At 38.9% G+C, this 20283-nt stretch overlaps 1 protein-coding gene across 1 annotated transcript in view; it reads right to left on the bottom strand.

Moving 5' to 3' along the window:
• The window catches only part of LOC134858060 (glycogen debranching enzyme-like), a 63892-nt gene that overhangs the window by 41775 nt on the left and 1834 nt on the right, over window positions 1–20283 (bottom strand). Inside the window, 14 exon segments of the mRNA XM_063873927.1 lie at window positions 532–633; window positions 2383–2546; window positions 3651–3774; window positions 5080–5249; window positions 5252–5266; window positions 8254–8393; window positions 8605–8702; window positions 8884–8986; window positions 9694–9826; window positions 10123–10234; window positions 11551–11732; window positions 13782–13985; window positions 15050–15219; window positions 20051–20261. Coding sequence (XP_063729997.1) covers window positions 532–633; window positions 2383–2546; window positions 3651–3774; window positions 5080–5249; window positions 5252–5266; window positions 8254–8393; window positions 8605–8702; window positions 8884–8986; window positions 9694–9826; window positions 10123–10234; window positions 11551–11732; window positions 13782–13985; window positions 15050–15219; window positions 20051–20261 — 1928 coding nt within the window.

Genomic DNA, 20283 nt, shown 5'->3' with positions numbered 1-20283 from the left:
GCCCTTTGAGTGCAACCATAATGCTAATGTGGCCCGCGATGAAATTGAGTTTGACACCCCTGCTCTAGACCCTTCATGATACCTGATGAGAATGTTGGTATCTGCCAGTAATGTACACACGTCTGTGTGAATGGATGAATGTTGGCTGGCGTTGTAAAGCTCTTTGAGCATTGGGTAGACTGGCAGAGTGATATATAAATGCAGTCAATGTTCAACACTATTCAAGTCACTTAAGATAAGATAAGATAAGATTCAACTTTATTGTCATTGCACAGAGTACAAGTACTAGGACAACGAAATGTGGTCTCTGCATTTGACCCATCCTAGTGTTAGGAGCAGTGGGCTGCCATTATGTACGGCGCCCGGGGAGCAGTGTAGGTAACCAGTGTCTTGCTCAGGGACACCACGGTGGCACTTAGTCTTTCGGGGACTTGAACTGGTGACCTTCCAGTTCCCAGGCCAAGCCCCCTATGGACTTCGCCACCACCGCCCTTACATACCATACACAGTTTCTGGTACTTCACATCTTACCTGTTGAGGAATCAGCTGATCATATTCTCTGGTGCTCCCTGTTGCACAGCAGGCCATAGAAACCAGGGTTGATCTGGGCAAGAAGTCGTAAACTGAACTCTTCTGAAAGAACACAACAGGTTAATAGTGCCTGATATGGTTAAAATGAACAATTCAATAACCCACTTTTTGATATTATTTTAGGAAATCCTGGAAAATAAATGCATACACTGTACATTCAAATGCATTCAGCTATGTGCACAAAAAGTCACATAGCAGCAAGAAAATACTTCAAAATTGATCTATATGTTATGTTCATGCTTTGTTAAATATAAACCATCCTATCAGACTATGGAATGTGTTTATACACTGGCAAGAAAAACTACGACAACCCTTCAAATATGTCCTGTTTAATGTATGAATTGCTCATAAAATGTGATCTGATCTTCAGCTAAGCCACAATTCAAGACACAATGACCTTAATCTAAAAACAAACAAAATCTATGATATTTCACATACCATTCATTTAACATACTCAATAAACATTCTCATTGCTGGTGGAAAAAGTAAGAGAATCCCTAGATTTAATAACCGGTCAAGACTGCTTTTCCAGCAATAGTCTCTAACAACCTCTTTCGGTAGCTAGGATAACACCTGCTTCAACTCAGCCATATTCTGAAGATATCTGGTGTGAACTGCTCTCTTGAGGTCATTCCACAGCATTTCTATCGGGATAAGTGCTGGGCTTGACTCGGCCACCCTTAAAGGCAGATCTTTTTGTTTGTGCTAAGCCATTCTGTTTTACTTCCATGTTTAGGGTCATTGTCCTGCTGCACCACCCAACTTAAACAGAGCTTCAGCTGGCAGCAGCAACTCTGACATTATCCTGTAGAATTTCTTAATAAACCTGGGAATTATTTTCATCTTTTGATGATGGCTCGCTGTCCATGCCCCGAGTCAGCAAAGCAATCCCAAATCATGATGCTCCCTCCACTGAACATCGCCAATGGGATGATGTTTTCATGTTTGTGTGCAGTCCCTTTTTAATGCCATACGTAGTGATGCATGTTCCTCCCAATGTTTCAAGTGCTCTTTGGCAAACAGTGTGCAGTGGCATTATTTCGAGAGCAGTGGTTCCCTCCGTGGTGTCCTGTCATGGACCCCATGGCTGTTCAAGTGGTACTCTAAGGGTATTATTGACTTCATTGATTAATTGGAGTAATTGTTGCTGGGCAATCACTCTTAGGCGGAGTAGACACAGTATTACATTGGCTCCTTCAATAGAAAATCAATATGGACTGACATATAACTTAAGTCTTAAAGATTACTCTGTAACCCTCTTCAGCTTCATGCAAGTCAGCAATTCTTGATCATAGCTATTCTGAGATTTGTGTCTGTGAGGCATGAGTCTCATCAGCATATTTCTGCTTGTGTATAGCAAACTCAAAATGTTTTAGTGATAATTTTAAGTTCAGAATTACCAGAACTCCTCACTTTATCAGCTTTTGTTGAAGTGTAGGAGGTTTACATACCTTTTCCAACTTACACTGTATACCCATGTTCAATATGGACAAGAACAAAATAAAAATGTGTGTGCCATTATTAAATACTAATTGTGTTTGTGGATTATTGTAACTCAGATGAACATCAGACCATATTTAAGTAAAAATGTACAAATAAATGCAGGTTATTGCAAAGGGTTTACTTATTTTTCCTTGTATAAGGTAATATTAGTTCCAGTGGTAGCAGATTTTTCATGATTATTGCTGTAGCTGTCTCCAAAGCAGTGGATTAAGCAGTGGCAGTAGCAAAAATGTCAGTTAGCAGGAGCATAACATTTGGAATAATTGTTTATATTTGAAAGGAGCAGACCTGGATGGGGCTGTGATGGTTGGAGCTTCTGTCCATGAACATTGTATGAGTAACAGCTGGGATCAGAGGCCGATTGCTGGGCTGGGAGAAGGCACCTACTGGCTCCTTGCCAAACCAGGACTGATAACCCCAATCCTCCTGCCTCTCTGAGGCACCCACAGCATCTAACAAAGGGAAGAGAAGCTACTTTATATCACATCAGCATGGAGAGTAATGATTCAAACACTTACTATGTAGGAAAGCATGCAATCACTAAGTAGTACTCAACATGCCAACAGAATAAAATGCTGTTTAAAGCAATTAAATTCCAGTATTGGTATGGTTACTGGCTAATTAATGAAGTTGATTAGAGGCATTAAATGTCTAAAACAATGGTTCATGTTATATGTCATATTTTTCAAATATAAATATTTTATGAATGTGCAGTACAGTAAGGAATCTCTTTTTTCAACTTTTTTTAGATGATAGCTTTCCGAGGCACAAGTGGTCTCATAACCTTATGATCTGACTACGGCCACTAATCGGAAAAATTGTGTCCCTGAAGGCTTCGATAATCTCATCCTACCAAACTGCTGTGTGATTTATGCAAACAGCAGTGACGTGACAGTTGCAAGCTGTAACTTGGACAACATGTCAGTAAGTTGTAGTTTTCCAAGTAAGTCAGCTGACTTACAAAGTCTTTAATCAGCGATAAATCTGGATATTTCGTTAGGTAATAATCTGTTGTGAAATTTAAATAAGGATTCATTTTAAAATTTGAAAATGCCATATAAAGCATTTGTTTGTAGGCAACTTCACTTGAACACTTGTGTTGCTTCTGGATGCTCAAAAAACAATACACTCACATTGATGGCACTGGCTGAAAACCTAGATGTCGCTAAGTGAAAAAACAGCTCTAACTCCACTATAAAACCATGGACCACAAAACTAATGGGTAATGTTATGGAGACTAAGTCCACCTTTAATAGAAATGTATTTGGCTACAAACTATTTGGTACATCCCTACTAAAAAAGATATGAAGGTTGGCCTTTAATTTAAATACACATTTGCATACATTTTATTAATCTGTTTGCAAGGATTTCTCGGAGACCAAGCATGATCAGGCTATTACTATATAACCAAAACAAAAGTAAAAGGTAGCCCCACACCATGCAAAGGTGGGCATGGAGTTTAAATCAGAAAGAAACAAATCAGTTTGGTAGAAAAAAACAAAGAGGTGTGAGAACACAAGGAAGAGAATGAATGAAGATGCAAAGAATGTCAGTACCTCGCATCAAACTCGTGATTCCCAAGCGGTTTACATAGACATTGTCAATATGCTGACTGCTGGTAGAGATATCAGCTATCACATATAGGTTAGGCTTGATGGATCTGGCTGCTGAAAGCATTGCCTAAAGGGACCAACACATAAAGTACATAGCAATTAATCTGCAGCATATCGACCAAAACGTGTACAAACCACTCATAATATCTCCATTCGTCCAACAGTGGCTCAGTCAGTAGGCGCTTCGACTGGGCATCGTAGGGTTGCCGGTTCAAGTCCCCGAACAAATTTGAAATATGGAAAGTGGACTGCTACTTGGAGAGGTCCCAGTTCACCTCCTAGGCCCTGCTGTGGTGCCCTTGAGCAAGGCACCGGACACCTCCAATCCGCCCTCCCCATTGCTCCCCGGGCGCTGCACAATAGCTGCCCACTGCTCCTAGTACTAGGATGGGTTAAATGCAGAGGTCAAATTTCACTGTGTGTGCTCTGCTATGTGCATGTATGTGACAAATAAAGAGGGTTTCATCCTCTGATTCTATCTATCCAGTGGAAATCATTTGTATTGGTCAAATTGAGAACTAAAGGTTGTTTTTCTTAATTTCTTTGGTAAATTACTATCTACTTTTACAATTCTTCTGTATATTTGGGGGGACAGCTTGGGGTGAGGCTTCGCTTATTTTTGGCCAGCTCTGGAAACCTCCAGCTCGGGAAGGACATGAAGATGATCAGTGCCCCTTCGTGGACGCTCCTTGCTCCTTTTGCTGATGGATGAGCGAGGAGTTCGAGCTCTGGCAGCATAAAGGGTTTGGCACACAGATGCGTGGAAATTGGTAGAGTTTCACTTTAAATTAACTTAATATTAAAGCCAGGTAATTCAGAACCAAGAGCTGGATACTCTCTTAATCCAGAAGGGGAAGGAAGAAGAAGTAGCAATGATACTGGACTCAGAGATGAAAGCTCTAATATACTGGCCTCGCCGAAATCCCCTTCTCGGTTACCCAGCAAGATAAACACACTCACATAGAAACTCAGGACCACGAGGTGATGCTTATGAGCTTTAATGTGCGAGTGTTTATCTTGCAGGGTAACCGAGAAGGGGATTTTGCCGTGGCCAGTATAGTGAAAAGATAATGCCTTCTCAAGGGCTATGTACACTGGATGGCACAGGATTGACAGATATCTCCTTCACTGGAGCACACATGGTATTTTTGAGTCTCTCAGGTTAACTTCCTGTCACATGGGAACAACGAAAAAACGGCTTCCTGCAATACTGGAAGCAACCAGAAGGAGACACTATAAAAGCACTAAATAATTGGCAAAGCCAGAACATGTAAATAATGATTGCTTTTAACAAAACAAGAGTAAATGCTCAGGAATACCATGATAAACCAACTCTGCTGGCACAGAAATACAAAGAAAAGTTAGAGAGTACCTCAGAAACGTGCAGAGGGGTCGACAGACAGTTGACCAGGCGTAGACCCGAGAAGACTCTGGCTGTAATCTCTGTGTATGTCTTCATATGGGCCCACAGGTAAGGACTGTCCTCTGGTTTCTCTCCATAACGAAGCTTGATAGTGTCACCCTGACAGAACAGTTCTCTCGCAAGTAGACCTGTGAGCCTGCAGACATAATGATAGTAACACATATTTTTTGAAGAACCTTTGGAGTGTCAATATCTCTATATGATGTATTTGACTTGAAAGTCTACCTGTGCAAATTTGGTCACATTAAAGACATCCTGTGGACTTTACCTAACAGTTTTATGGTTGGCCCCCATTTGAATTACCATGTTATATCAATTCAACTCTACAGTGCATGTGGGGAAGTAGAGGTTTTTATGTATCCACCCGCACTCTCAGTATCCCACAGAGAAGATAACTCTGTAATCTGTGAGTGCTTTAAGGAGCACCAAAGACAGGTTTTTTATGAATCAGAAATATCCCTTGACCTTTTCTGGATTTTTCACCCATTCTTTTTGAGATTACTTCCTTTTAAGCCCTCCAGTCAGCATGCCTGGAGCGCAATTGGATCCTCTGACCTCTAGTACTCAATTAGTTAATATCTTGCAAAAGACTTACTCTAACTCCACTGTTCTATCCCTGTGTTCTTCAAGCTCGGACTGAATACATTTATTATTTATAAAAACCTTATGGTATGAGTGTATTAAATCATTTAGCCAACAAGTTTATTCACATTTTGAGTACTGCCACATAATTGTTTACCATCATATTAAAGTATTTTCTTTGACGTTAAGTCTCAATAACCAAAGTAGATTGCTACCATTCTACCAAATTGAATAAATTAATATTTGTTAATAATTATTATCTTCTCAAAGCAATTTGAGCTACACATGCTGGTGTTCAAAACAATGTATGCCGAAAACCTAATTCAGTGTATTTATGGTAAATTAAATAATTTATATCAGGTAGGTTAAAAGTATTATTTAATGGTATTTCACTATTGCCATTTGAGTTTCATTGACACTTATGCCCCTTTTCCGGCAAACCGGATCCGGTTCAAGATCCGATCTTTTGCTTTTCTCGCGTTTTTCTAGTTCTAGCCTGTAGCACCCCTTGTGTTTCCACCGCTCAGAGGTAGAGTGAAGCTCAAGTGGAGCTGCGTCATCGTTTGCGAGCGTTTAGTCTCCGGTTAACTCACGGTGGTGTTCGCTGAAAAGTATTCACTGACTGTCTGTCACACACCCACTCTCCCCATAACCAGTGTTGCCACAGTTACCTTAAAAAAGTAATCTGATTACTTGATTTTAAAAGTAACTTTTTTCTTTAAAGATTACAAGTTACTTTATTAGTTACTTTCAGCAGCTACAACACCCTGCCGCTTCAACATAAAAATGAGTCCAACATACTGCCCGACCAACTTCTCCAACTCTCCCCAACTTACTGGTTTTTCACCGAAGTCCAGCTCTTGTGTTTGGGTGGTGCGACCTCCTGCTTTAGTTGCAGCTCTCTGCTTCACACCACCTGGTGGGACTTCCTCTGTCAATTTGACTGTGCCTTGCTGCGACTCCAAATGTTTCTTCAAGTTTGACGTAGTGTTTTTGAAGCTAGATAGTACTTTGTCTCCAGCACAGAGTGTACAACAAACCTTAATATTGTCATCTTTAGCTGACACAAACTCAAAATAGTGACTTTTTTTCCAGCTAGAAAAAGCACATCTCTCTCCTCCCTCCATTGTTGTTTACGTTTGTTTCGCTGCGTGGTATTACACGTGAGTTGTCCTCGTGCTGAAAACGTGACTTAATGGTCGCATTAGACGTCACTCCCCGCGACGCAAAAGGAAAGCAAAAATACATCTTTTTACTAAGGAAAATGACAAAAATAGTAACGTACAGTGACTTGGATAAGTAACTTAAATGTGATTACTGGTTTGCAAATAGTAACGCGTTAGATTACTCGTTACTGAAAAAAGTATACTAAGTAACGCGTTGGTCTAATCGTTAATAAGCAACGCGTTACCGACATCCCTGCCCATAACTGAATGACTTTCAGTCTGAATTGATGTTTGGCATCACAACGCTATGAAAGTGTCTCTGGCATTAGACAGGTGATGTTAGCATAGCAAGCGAAACTACTCTGACTATCTTGACTACTCTACTACCCTATTATGGCATAAGCCGTTTTCTACAGGCATATTTTACTGGCGTAGTTTTCGTTATAATTTTACTTCTGATGGCAACCTATGTAGCCCATTTATTGATTCCATCTGATACTCTGCAATAATACAAACCAACAGGAAAACGTCTGCCTGCTCTTCACAATGATCAATAACACTGAACGGATGGTGATTAAAGTAAGGTAAAAAATAAACAGCATCAAACTAAACCTGTTCAGTGTTGCATGACTTTATAAAGTGTTTGTTTTATAAGTGTGTGGTTGCGTTTAGTCACTTTGCTCAGTGCTATTGCTTGTTACAACTTGTACTCGCCATGAATTGTTATTGTTCAGGTTAATCTCGAACCTCCTCTGAAGTAAGCGTGACGTATTGGTTCGTATTGCATCTTGGATCTTGCTGGGCAGCCGAGTGGGGCCAGAAAGATCAGGTTTTTCGGCGCTTGAAGCGCGAAAAACCAGATCTTTATTGGCTCCAGCTACCATTCCCTAACTTTAAAGGTTCTTAGAGTGGAGGCTGTCAAACCTTCAAACCAGTACCGTCCCCTGATGTATTTCTCCCGTAAGCATATATTTTTCTCTTCTTTTTTTATCTGTAATGTTAGGTAAATAATCCAAGAGGGTGAAAGACTTATGTCAGATTGCCATTCTCCACAGCATCATGACCTGATGGTTGATCTATAATTAAACACATTCTGATGACAAAATGTGCTTAAATGAAAAAAAAAAAAAATGCTTCAACAAAGTGAAGTTATAGATGACATGTCTAAAATGTAATCTAACTACCTACCATCATTATATTCACATTGCTCAGGCTAATTATTCTGATGTTATTGTGCTAAATGTTTTTGTGAAACCACAAAGTCAATCATACAATATTGTTGCAATATCAATCTTGAGGTATTTGGTCAAAAATATTGGCCTATTTGATTTTCTCCATATTGCCAGCTCGACTGCTGCCTCTGACGTGTGCTTACCTGGTTCTGCAGAGTTCCTAAGCAGGTCGTTTTCTTTCACAAAGCCATCATGGGCCAGAAAGTGACACGCCTTCTCTCTCTGCTCCAACAGCTGCATTTCCTCATCAAAAGTTAATTCTTTAAATGGGAAAATGAAATACCTGGAGGAGGCACAGTTAAGAGCTTTAAGATGTTGAACAAAATAAAGTATACAAACAGGTTTCATAAAAACTAAATAACAATACATGTATTTGAATCTCTTAGAATTGATTTAAAATTAACAGGGACTCTATTATATTTATGATATTTCTATAAAATGTCCTTAAATGTTTCACATGGGGACTGAAAAAGGTAAGAAGGTTGGTGGCCTACCTGGAACAGAGAGGGTACTTCCTTGTGACTGGACCCAGTTTAGGCCCATGATCAGATATACGCTCATCAAATACATTTTCCACAATGCACTTAGTGGCCTGAGGAGATACAAAATAAAGCAGTGGGTGGGGTTTCAACAAAAACTGAACCTAAAGAGAGTTGCATAAATGAGTTAAAAATAAATCTGTTCTTCTGACACACACACACACACACACACACACACACACACACACACACACACACACACACACACACACACACACACACACACACACACACCTGCTGGGCATGGTGGTTCATCTCTTTGTACAATTCCAAGTTCAGCTCCTCCAGTCCCTTTCTGAAACACAGACAACACTTCCTGATGTCCGATGGGCTCTTACTGGAACCAGAGAAGGAAGAGAGAGAAGTTGGCATAATTAAGTCTCGGCAGAATAACACTGCAAAAGCAACACATGATATTGTTGTGAGCCTAAGGACCAATAAATGTCCTTGTTTTTTTATTGCAGCTTGAGCCGTTCAAACACTTTTAAAGACCAGGGGCCTCAATTACTAAACTGTGCTTAGGATTCACTTCAAAATGTGTTGACTTTACAAAGAGTGAAGGTATCTGGCAGACGTGAATGCTGCTTCCTCCGAAGGTCGACCATCACCCAAATAACAAAGAAGTGGTCAGACATAAAAGTGGACGCCAAAATGCGTGTGGTGGCCTACAGTAAATCGTCTTTTGAGCATACGCAGCACTTACAAATTAGGCCATTGTTCATCAGGTTTCCCTTTATCATTTCAAATGCTGACTACACAATATACTCCTTTTCCTGGATTTCCTGCCACAAATGGTTTGATAAAAAAAAAAGACAAAACTCTGGGACATTTTGTCATAAATCTAAATTTAATGCATGGGCAGATTTGATTTAAATATTTTCAATACACTCTGTTGATAAATATTCTAAAACAAGTGTTACCACACAGAATCATCAACTAAAAAGTTGATCTTGTTATTATTCAGTCAAATGTAGATCCCAGTATCCAACCTAACTGTCCGAGTCACATAAAAAATAAAGTCCAGTATGTTAAGCGAAAGGTCACCTGTGAGGTGTGAACATATCAAAGGCAGAGTTCAAGTCCACTGTGCTTCCAAAGCGTCTGTGTTGAGGGTCTTGTAATATCGTCAGCTCCTTCTTGAAATCTGAACTTGACGTGGATTTGACACCTAATCTACCTGGATAAAGAAAGATCCATACACACAGCTTATCAGCACTCAGAACAATCCATTTTTCCAAGTGTGCATCTGGTATTTGTTTTAAAGATGACAGAGACAGTATCATTACATAAATAATCATAGTACAGGCTATACCATCTATCACAGGTGTTATTATCATCTCAGTTTACTAACCTTAACAATTAAAATGCACCTTCCTCTTAAGAAATAACTCAATGAAATAATCACATGATCATTTTTAAGTTCATAAAGAAAAATAATTGCATAAAGGTTATGTGATTAGAATATTCTCTCACCAGCCTGCAGCTGCTGTCTGAACTGCTCCACAGCTTCATCCACACTGACCTGCAGGAACTCCCACAGCCTCAGCCTGGAGAACACCTCTTCCCACAGGATGCCCCGCAGAGCCTGACATGCAGGTGCACACATACACAAACACATGAAAAAAACACATTTGAAATTGGAATATAAAGCATTAGGCATAAGTCAGTATTTTAAAGTAGACAACTAAGGGGTGCTCTCACTTACTCAATATGCGGTGATATTCATTTGAACTCAGGGCTGCTGTACAATTCTAAGTATGTTGTTCATTAGTGATGGCAAGGAGTTTTTAGGAGCAAAACTGTGTGGTTAACAACTTCTTTGCGCTGATGCAATACCATAAGATGTCAAAATATGACATAAAGCAAAGTACCATAAAGTACAAACAACATTTAAATTTTATGAAGGTGAACATCAACTTCAAAAGATGTACACCGGGACAATTCAGGAAGGAAGTTACAAGTTATGGCTAAAAGTGGTCGAGGTGGTGGTGGCTATACATAATGCAGGAGATTTTAGTTTCCATGCTTGTGGTTTCAAACATATCATGTCTTGTCCTTCAAATCCTTTTTGATTGTTCTAATATCTAACCAAGGCCACAAGCCTTTTCTAAATAGAAGCACAAAAAAGATTGAGTCAATATCATAGAATGTATAAAACTGAATGGAGTTCAGGTGTCAGGTGTCATCAGGCGTCATCATTTGTCACCATTTTTTATTTGGTACAAGAATATAATCAAAAGTAATTTACTTTATAAATATGTACTTTTTTTTACTCCTATTCAGATATGATGTTCTTAACTATTATGTGTATTTAAGGTTTGCTAAAAAATCTTTTTTTTTCTTCCCTTTTCTACTTTACACTTATTCTTATTTGGTAATCCTTTCACAAAGATGTTTGAGATCCTGAAAGATTATGTTGTAAAGGGGTGTGTCAATTCAAGAACTAACACACACAAAAAGCTTCATAACTAAAGATTGTTTTTTTCTGTAGAACCTCTCCAGGTTACAACTGCGTTACTTTTACCAGCAGTTTGGTTGATAACTATATCCAGCAAGGTGTTCAATCTCAAGTTTTCTTTAAAAAGCAGAAATGTTTCGTAGGATATAATCCACATTATTTAAGGTGACTGCCTGTTATCTTCTTTAAAAGAAATACCATCTCCTGCTAATAACGAGCAAATGACAACAACTATATCTAGCAAACCAAGCCAATCAAATTAAAGGAGGAGCATCTCGAGCCAAGACAATTACGCACTATTATAAAACTATTCTATCACGCCAATGACTTAAATCTTAAATCATACATGATAAATAATCATTTAAATATATATATATATAATTATTTAAAAGTTATGTTAAATAAGATCTTTAGTACCCACAATTGGAAATATACAAACTTACATTCATGTTCCGTTCATCTTGAAAAAGAGCTGGCACTCCTCGTTTATCATATTTTCCGTCAGCTATCTCACAGCTGAGGTGCCACAGAGCTCTGTCTAGAAGCCACGCTGGTTTCAGATAAGGAGAGTTTACCAGGTTGTAACCACACTCAGGGTGTTGGTGAATCCACTCACTGCTAACCGCTTAGGACAGTGTGGTGGGTGGAGGAGAAGAAAAAGAAAAGAGGAAAACATTTTAGACTTTTTCCTTTTTGTTCCTGTAGCAAGAAAGCAATTGGTAAATATGTCAAAAAAAGTCAAGGAAAGTAATGTGTAAGTTATAATGTTTGGATTTATATTGGAAATCTTGTCAGTCTGTTCTTTTTTCTTCAAGCATGCATGGCACCAGATAACCAGAAAGTACATTTTGTAAAGTTGAGTCCCACATAATTGTAAATATAATTATCTGATTATAAGTGACATAAACAAACTGTGTGTAGACCAAGGCCTAAAACTCAAAAAAGCTGGTTTATTTGTTCCGTGAAGGAAGTGCAATCTTATGGTGAAACCCTGGACGGATGAGCATCTTCAGAGTGGAATCTAGACACAGATGTCATTGTAAAGTCCAGTCTGCCCTGAGTTCACAAGAGGGAATAAATAAGTTGAACTGCTGTGGGCTTATGCATCATGTTACAGGTACAGGATCAGTGCAGGTTTTGTTTATGGTTTGTATTAAAAGTTGCAGAAGCAAGAAACACTTAACGATACAGAACATAGAAATCAATCAGAAATGAGAAACTTTGTGAGCCATTAGATAACTTCTGATCAACTTATTATAGAGTATCTAAAATATTAGTTGTTGATAAGTTCAGTGAGGAACCAAAACAAGAACAACTTCATAATTGATTAAACATACATTTTAAGTAAAAAGGCAGCTTAAATTGTCAGAACATAACAACTCTGAAAGTTTCAGCAGTAGCAGGTAAGTAGTTGGCTTTTCTTTTCTTTTTTATAAACACTGTTAGAAGAAGTTCAATGATGCCCCCAGGTTCCTTAAAGCATGTTGCTGAACATAATACATTGCCTCTTTTAAGGTTGTTTTTTTTTTGGAGTGGAGACGGTCACCTTACTTACCTTAAACAAGGGTCTAATAGCAGGCGCTTTACCTTTTAAAAAGCTCCTTGAGACAAGTGGAAAATATTGGGCTATAAAAAAAAAACTGAATTCAAATGATATTGATGATTACAATTGGAAACATCAACACTATGTGTGAATGGGCATGTTTTCTATGTGAACTTGCTTTCATGTCCTGACAAAGTCCACCCTGTTGCCAATACCGGTCTATCTATGTATATGACCTTCAGCATGAATGGAGACGAAATGTCAACGAGGAAACTGAGAAGGTGATGCAACAGCCCCAGCTGCCTGCTGGAAAAGCCAACTGGGTTATTTTTCCAACACAGCATTGCCACTATCCTTTTTAAAAATAAGACAAGATAGCTTTTCAGTCATCAGTCACTGCAGCAGCAGCAGCTAAAAATAGGATACAGCACAGAGGAACACCCATTACACAAAATCCTGAAAGAGGCTATGCCTTTTGCAAGGGCGAATTATAAATAAGAATTTGTTCTTAATTACTTGCCTTGTTAAAAAATAAAAACACAATGTATTTTACCTCTAATATTTGTAACCAGTGCAATGGTCTGTATCAGCTTTTGTTCTTTCCATTACAATTTAGATCCAGGAGTAATATTTAAACTGAGCCAGAAAACTGCTATCGAGGAATGTCTCCTGAACAGAACTACAAAAAATAAATAAATCCCAGTTTGGGGTTAATAAAGTACTTCGTATCTTATCTTATCTTATCTTATCTTATCTTATCTTATCTTATCTACAGTACAACACTACATGTAAGTTATATTTGGATAAGTAAGGTTTGGGAAGTTTGTTCAAATCTTAAAAGGCTTTTTAGAATCTGTCAACCTTTAAATTACACTTAATAACTGCATCACCTTAAAAAAGCTCCAACAATTCTCCACGAAACTTTTTCAAACTCTTTCCATGAAGTGAATAAGTCTAGTCAGGATAAAATGTAAGATTGGTAAGGTATGCACAGTATGGAGTCAACTGCTGCCCAGTGATCAAATCACTACACGTAAACGAGATCAGAGAAAGATATCTAGCATGAAGGGGACATTAACATTAAATGGACTATTAATGACAGCCATCGTTGGCAGCCTTCAGTGACCTTACCTGTGTAATTAAAGACCATATCAGTGATGCAGAGCATGTTCCAGTCTTTCCTCAGTGTCTCCACCAGTTTACCGATGTCTTCCCAGGTATAGTGCTTCTTGTCAGGTGAAAAGTTAGGGTTTAACTTCAGCTGATCAGTTATGGAGTAGCAGGAGCCAGACAGACCAAGCTTTTGTAGCGGGGTGAAATGGATCATGTTGTAGCCTACGAAGAGCACAGGCAAAAGTGACATGGAACTTCAGAAAAAGGAGGTCAATCACATGTTTTTTTAAATTCAGATGATTGTTGTATTGAATTGATACCCATTTTCTATATTTGACGACTGTTTAAATGCAGTTGAATGGTTCTGGCATATATAAATTGAATTTTCTGCACACATTTTTGTATCAATGAACAGAACCTGAATTAATTTTGCAGCCCCAACAAAAAACGTCCACCTTCACAGTTTTTACAGTAAACAGTGCAGTTGGGCAGTTATTGCTCTAAAGCAGCATCCTGTTTTGAGGGGGCTATGCAGCAAGCTGTGTAGTATTTTCACATACTGTATCCTTTTAAACTTGACATGTGAAGATGACACAATGACAGAGAGTTGCAAATTGAGTCATCCTGAAGAAACAGCAAACAAATAAAAAGAGTGATGAATGTGACCTTATTACCATTCATTCTGTTTTTAGATCAGGTTTTGGTCTCTACCAACTCCTACTAACTCCTACTTCTTTGCTGCCTATCTTGACAGATAGTTTACAATGTTTATCAGAGCTATTTCCATGAAATCAGTCGCCTGCTGCTATAGTAATGGTTGACGAGAGCATTCAGATTGAACCATTCATTCAAGCTGCAGTATAGAGAATCACAACAATGCGTTAAAAACCCAAAGACCCTGTTTATACTTGGCAATAATATGCCTATCTTGTAAGACAAATGGACTGCTCTAAGTACATAAATTCACACCTGACATTAGATAATATCTCCACAAGCTTCTCAAGTGACCATTTAACATATAGATATCATCTAAAACACACTATATTTATGGTTACAATGACAAAATTTGATTTAAAAAATGTGTTTAATCGTGAGACAATAGTTCACTTTGGTTTGAGTGATCAGATTACAATGCTTCTTGGGGGTCAATTACACTTGCTCTCAATTTGTAATCTGGTCAGCCAAAATGCATGTTGATTCAAAGTTTAAACAAAGTCGAACAAACTCCGTACTGAATTAAAAAATTGACATGTCAGTTTATAAGTTTGTAATGTTGACCTACATACCAGTCTCCTTTGCAACCCTGAGCCTGTTAAGCCATTCGTCCAGTGGTCCGAGGCACTTGGCCTCGTATGTTTGGCTGCTGATGCAGTCCAGTGGGAGGATGTCATTGTTGGCTCCCACTTTCAGCACAGGATCAACGACAATGTAACCACCACTCACTTTCTCTTTATCCCTTTCAGAGACAAAGGACACAATAAATGCGTGAACACACAATAGATTGGAAATGTATGCAGTATGTACATGTTAAGAAATAATTGTAGCTGATTCTGTAGCAGTTTTGCTTATTGGTTTCTAAACACAGACATTGGCACTCTCTCGAGATTTGCCTGTGCTCCAAAATGATATACAGTGGGGCAAAAAAGTATTTAGTCAGCCACCAATTGTGCAAGTTCTCCCATTTAAAAAGATGAGAAAGGCCTGTAATTTTTGTCATAGGTACACTTCAACTATGAGAGACAGAATGAGAAAAAAAAATCCAGGAAATCACATTGTCTGATTTTTAATGAATTTATTGGTAAATTCCTCTGTAAAATAAGTATTTGGTCACCTACAAACAAGCAAGATTTCTGGCTCTCACAGACCTGTAACTTCTTCTTTAAGAGGCTCCTCTGCCCTCCACTCGTTACCTGTATTAATGGCACCTTTTTGAACTCGTTATCAGTATAAAAGACACCTGTCCACAACCTCAAACAGTCATACTCCAAACTCCACTATGGCCAAGACCAAAGAGCTGTCAAAGGAGACCAGAGACAAAATTGTAGACCTGCACCAGGCTGGGAAAACTGAATCTGCAATAGGTAAGCAGCTTGGTGTGAAGAAATCAACTGTGGGAGCAATTATTAGAAAATGGAAGACAAACAAGACCACTGCTAATCTCCCTCGATCTGGGGCTCCACGCAAGATCTCACCCCGTGGGGTCAAAATGATCACAAGAACGGTGAGCAAAACTCCCAGAACCACACGGGGGGACCTAGTGAATGACCTGCAGAGAGCTGGGACCAAAGTAACAGAGGCTACCATCAGTAACACACTACGCCGCCAGGGACTTAAATCCTGCAGTTCCAGACGTGTCCCCCTGCTTAAGCCAGTACATGTCCAGGCCCGTCTGAAGTTTGCTAGAGGGCATTTGGATGATCCAGAAGAGGATTGGGAGAATGTCATATGGTCAGATGAAACCAAAATAGAACTTTTTGGTAAAAACTCAGCTCGTCGTGTTTGGAGGAGAAAGAATGCAGAGTTGCATCCAAAGAACACCATACCTACTGTGAAGCATGGGGGTGGAAACATCATGCTTTGGGGCTGTTTTTCTGCAAAGGGACCAGGACGAAAGATCCGTGTAAAGGAAAGAATGAATGGGGCCATGTATCGTGAGATTTTGAGTGAAAACCTCCTTCCATCAGCAAGGGCACTGAAGATGAAGCGTGGCTGGGTCTTTCAGCATGACAATGATCCCAAACACACCGCCAGGGCAACGAAGGAGTGGCTTCGTAAGAAGCATTTCAAGGTCCTGGAGTGGCCTAGCCAGTCTCCAGATCTCAACCCCATAGAAAATCTTGGGAGGGAGTTGAAAGTCCGTGTTGCCCAGCGACAGCCCCAAAACATCACTGCTTTAGAGGAGATCTGCATGGAGGAATGGGCCAAAATACCAGCAACAGTGTGTGGAAACCTTGTGAAGACTTACAGAAAACGTTTGACCTCTGTCATTGCCAACAAAGGGTATATAACAAAGTATTGAGATGAACTTTTGTTATTGACCAAATACTTATTTTCCACAACAATTAGAAAATAAATTCATTAAAAATCCTACAATGTGATTTTCTGGATTTTTTTTCTCATTCTGTCTCTCATAGTTGAGGTATACCTATGATAAAAATGACAGGCCTCTCTCATCTTTTTAAATGGGAGAACTTGCACAATAGGTGGCTGACTAAATACTTTTTTGCCCCACTGTATTTAGTTTTTGTTTTGTCTCAGCACTATGGGAAGATAAATCAGAAGCACAAGAAGGCCGAGCCCAAAGGTACCCATAGGCCTGTACTACAAAGCTCAACATAGGCTGGATCTGTTTGAGTTGTCTGGATTAACTAACCCTAACAAACGCAATCTTGCTAAATGGTGCTACGCCACTGGTTATGAACTCGGTAAGTCAACCCAGGATTTCTCAGTCCGGCTACAAGCATGTTCATATGAAAGGAGCAGAGTTGGCAATAATTTACCAATCACAAAATGGACAAACATACCGACAGAGTGAGACATAGTTCACGAATGAAAAATACAAATATTTTTAAAGCTAAACATTATATGTCCATGAGCTAAACATTATTGCAGCTGGGTTTATATCCTAATATAATTTCTCCATCTCAGAATCAAGTGGATCTGACTTTTTTCTGACATTTCAGTGTTTCGTCCAAGTTTGTTGTTTTTTTGTGGAACATAATAAAAGATATTATTCATCCAAAAAAGAAATATAAAATCATAATTTGAAAAAAAAGTTAATCTAGTCATAATCTAAGCATAATCTGATGCGCAGTGTTTGTATGTTCCGTCTTTTACACGTTCTTCTGTCCCTAACCTATGCTGGATGTGTTTGGAAAACGTTTTTCATATCTTAAAATCACTTACTGCATGTTACCTGTAGCAAAATAACACTTCTGCATTCGGTGTGCGCTAGTGTAAGTGCACAACTCTGGTATGTTGCACGGCTACATCGATAAACTGACACAGATCAGTGAATCTATGATATATTATGACGTGATTTGAATAATAAGTGCGTCACGTTGGCCTTTTGCACTGATACTGCTGCAGACTGTACGCACTGCTCAGAATTACTTTGCTTTGGTAATTTATGGTGTGGGTCATTAGGTAACCTTTTTTACCGCAAACATTATAATAGTCCAATTTTTCTGTAAATGGGCAGTGATATTATATTGATTTACAAGTTGACACAGTTGCAACCATTTATTTCCAGCTGTTTTTCTTGCATACAGCAGTGTAAACTGTGTTACCTTTGGCCTGGAATATGACTTCATCAATCAGAATCAGATTCAGAATCAAGTTTATTGCAAGGTACGTTTACACATACAAGGAATTTGAATTGGTGTCTGGTGGTGCGAACACAATCAATCTGAGAAAACAAGTTGTTAAAGTAGATTGTGTCAAAGTCAGTGCTCTAAGCTCAGATTGGTCAGCGGCTGATTCTTTACGGAAGTTGACCTCTTATTATCTCGAGCATAACAAGCTCCAAGGCAGGTTAGGTGTGGCATATGTTACCATGGAGAATTACCCTTGATTTTATGTTTGGGCAGGGCATGTAGGACCCAAGTGTAGCATGGACAATGGTTTAAACCGAAAGGTTGACTTGATATAACACATACAAATAAAAAGCAAAGAAACAACAAACAGCAACAGAAAAGCAGAACTTCAATACATACAAGAACAATCAAGAAGACAACACACAGCTGGGGAGGGGATGGAAAACACAAAGGCACCAGGTGAACAGAATCAGATAATGGGACCAGAGGGAAAACACAGGAAGCAAACACAGACATGAGACAGGGGTTGAGCACTTCAAAATAAAACAGTGAAGAACCAGATTGTGACACATGTATGAAATGAAAACACAGAGTGTACCCTGAAATTAGGCTCTCTTTCTCCCTCACTACACACACAGCAGTTCTGCTTCTCTTACAACACCAGTTTTCTTTCTCAACCCATTTGTATGTTTTTCTCTTACAAGCTATGAACATCATTCTGTGTTTTAACTTGTCTGTTGTTTATGTTTACCGGCATATAATCTATTTTGATCCATATAATGTATATATACACTCTGTGTCATTTAGGCAAGTGATGCAGCCACAGTAGGGGGCACTGGGGGACGTGGATTGAATTCAGATAAATATATTAGACGAGAATTAAGTTGTTTTTTTTCGGAAACTAAAGAATAAATATAAACCTCAAGAAAGAATTTCTGAAATATTTGCAGAAAAAAATTGCTAAACTGAAAATATTTATTCCGGAAAGAGTTTCAACTGAGATAGGGGGAATTTTGAAAAACAGCTGCGAAAAAAATATATATATTAGTAAGTGCTGTATGTAATATTCTTACCAAAGCTGGGAACAATGAGAAATTGCTATACAACATGTGCGACAAATAGTATTAAGTTAATACAAATACAAATCTAGGTTCAACCCAGTATAAATGAATGACAATCATTTGTTTTTGTAGGGATAAAATACATGTGTTTTAGCAGCTCTTCAGATGAATATAAAATGTTTCACTCAGAATGACTCCCTGAAACATGCCTTTTGAAATTTTTATAAAAATTAAAAAGATTCGGGGGGATAAGCAAATAGGGATTTCAAGAACTCTCTTTCCAAATATTGGAAAAAATAAGACTGGATTGCACATCCTTTGATTTGTATTTGTTTGTGTGTGTGTGTGTGTGTGTGTGTGTGTGTGTGTGTGTGTGTGTGTGTGTGTGTGTGTGTGTGTGTGTGTGTGTGTGTGTGTGTGTGTGTGTGTGTGTGTGTGTGTGTGTGTGTGTGTGTGTGAGAGAGAGAGAGATAAGGGGCGGGTGGGGGCAAGGCAAGTAGGTCATGCTTGTATGATTGTGGATGCAAGAGTATGTGATGTGATGAGAATCGTTTTTGTGTTTTCTTCTTTTTCTTTGTTTCATCCTGTTATCATATTTTTGTGAAATAGAATCAATGTTCCACTGCCTGCATGGACCACAGGGCACACATTTTTCAAAAACCTGTGTCAGTGCACCGTTAGCTAACAATCTCTGGGTTCTTTTAATCTGCCAGACTTGTTAGATTTTATACAGATTACGATCTTGTACACTAACACAAGTTGTGAAAATATGGCACTGGCTTTAGGATTGAAGTCCACCAAAGTCACTGTAATATTAGTCATTCTTAACATTGGTAATAGATATTAAGTATTTGTCATATTCACTAACTAGTAAATGTATTAATACAGTAGCAGTGACAAATTGACTTACCCACAGGAGAAATAGTACTGATAGGATCCAGCAACGATTAAGTCCAGTCTGCAGTATTTATCACAGTCATCCTCCCTTCCGTTGGGGTAGAACCATTCCAAAGGACGAAAGTTAAGGCGATCAAACTTGTGGCCTTTTGCAGGGAAGTTGGTGTAAACCTGGACATCTTTACCCTGGAGGGTAGGACCAAGGCGGAACTGCAGCTCAAAGCCTGAAGACAGCAGGAGTTATGA

This window comes from Eleginops maclovinus, chromosome 21 (assembly GCF_036324505.1).
Source record: "Eleginops maclovinus isolate JMC-PN-2008 ecotype Puerto Natales chromosome 21, JC_Emac_rtc_rv5, whole genome shotgun sequence".
NCBI classification, from domain to species: domain Eukaryota; kingdom Metazoa; phylum Chordata; class Actinopteri; order Perciformes; family Eleginopidae; genus Eleginops; species Eleginops maclovinus.
The sequence above is the reverse complement of the archived record's forward strand: the minus strand, read 5'-3'. Positions and strand labels throughout refer to the sequence as shown.